At 46.4% G+C, this 1421-nt stretch overlaps 1 protein-coding gene across 1 annotated transcript in view; it reads right to left on the reverse strand.

The window, feature by feature from the left end:
• Positions 1–115: 115 nt before the first annotated feature.
• LOC111979565 (phosphatidylinositol 4-phosphate 5-kinase type-1 gamma-like) overlaps positions 116–1421 on the reverse strand; it is a 21032-nt gene continuing 19726 nt past the window's right edge. The window contains exons 10-12 of the mRNA XM_070449099.1: positions 396–431; positions 205–288; positions 116–131 (exon numbers count right to left, since the gene is read on the reverse strand). Coding sequence (XP_070305200.1) covers positions 116–131; positions 205–288; positions 396–431 — 136 coding nt within the window. The remainder of the gene's footprint in view (positions 132–204; positions 289–395; positions 432–1421) is intronic.

A 1421-nucleotide genomic window follows, 5' to 3' on the forward strand; every position in this document is an offset into this window, starting at 1 on the left:
CGCGCGCGACTTACAAAGTAATGTCTGAGACTGAGAAACCTCCCCCTCCAGTGAGTTGTGGCTGAGCGGACGAGGTGACAGACAGAATGATTGGACGAAAAAGCGTTCTTGCTTGTCAACCCTGGGGGTCTCTTGGAGGGAGAGCAGGAGGGAAGGGCGTTGCTTGGCAGGAAAGGGAAGAATGGGAGAGGTGTGTGTGTGTACCTGGTTGTAGGTTCCCTCTTCACCTCTACAGCCACAGTGATGGTCTGCTCGTGCACCGCCACTACTTCCTGCTGTGGCCTGAAACTACATGGGACAGCACASGAAGTGACATCGGACRATCAATTACAGTCAGAATGGTCAGATGACAAGAGATGTGTTAGATTGAAAGGGTACGAAATAAGACTGCTCACCTCCCCTCACGGTCCCGTGGAGAGTGGGTTGGCCTCCTGTGGGGTAGAACAGGGACAGGTGAGTGTGTATCTGTAGGAGCGTGTGTGTGTTAGAGGGCCGATGATGATACCGATATTTTAGGCCAATATTTAATATAATAAAATGTGAACATTTTGATGATAACATTTCCCAGAGACAGCCATGTATGCATTAATGCATCAATTTTAAAATCAAACAGCTAGCTAACACTACATATGAAAGGGTTAGTTATCATAATCTTTGCTAACAGGTCACATAGCCTTGCTTATTGCATGAATGTCCGGGCACCTCGACACAAGCATTATTATTAGTGAATTAGTGAATTAACTCAACTAATTCATTCAAGTTTGCAGACAACACAACAGTGGTAGGCATGATTATCAACAAAGACGAGACAGCCTACAGGGAGGTGATGAGGGTCCTGGTAGAGTGGTGCCAGGAAAAAAAACACTCCCTCAAAGTCAACAAAATGAAGGAGCTGATCGTGGACTTCAGGAGACAGCAGAGGGACCACACCCCCATCCACATCGATGGGGGCCACAGCTGAAAAGGTGAAAAGCTTCAAGTTCCTGGTTGTACACATCACTGACAATGTGACTGATGTCTTGAGATGTTGCTTCAATATATCCACATAATTTTCCCTCCTCATGATGCCATCCTGCAGCAAAGCACCCCCACAACATGATGCTGCCACRCCKGTGCTTCACGGTTGTGATGGTGTTCCTCGGCTTGCAAGCATCCCCCTTTATCCTCCAAACATAATGATGGTCATCATGGCCAAAAAGTTATATTTTTGTTTCATCAGACCAGAGGACATTTCTCCAAAAAGTACAATCTTTGTCCCCATGTGCAGTTGCAAACCGTAGTCTGGCTTTTTTATGGCGGTTTTGGAGCAGTGGCTTCTTCCTTGCTGGGCGGCCTTTCAGGTTATGTCGATACAGGACTCGTTTTACTGTGAATATAGATACTTTTGTACCTGTTTCCTCCAGCATCTTCACAAGGTCCTT

The sequence above is a fragment of the Salvelinus sp. IW2-2015 genome, linkage group LG19 (genome assembly GCF_002910315.2).
Source record: "Salvelinus sp. IW2-2015 linkage group LG19, ASM291031v2, whole genome shotgun sequence".
NCBI lineage: Eukaryota > Metazoa > Chordata > Actinopteri > Salmoniformes > Salmonidae > Salvelinus > Salvelinus sp. IW2-2015.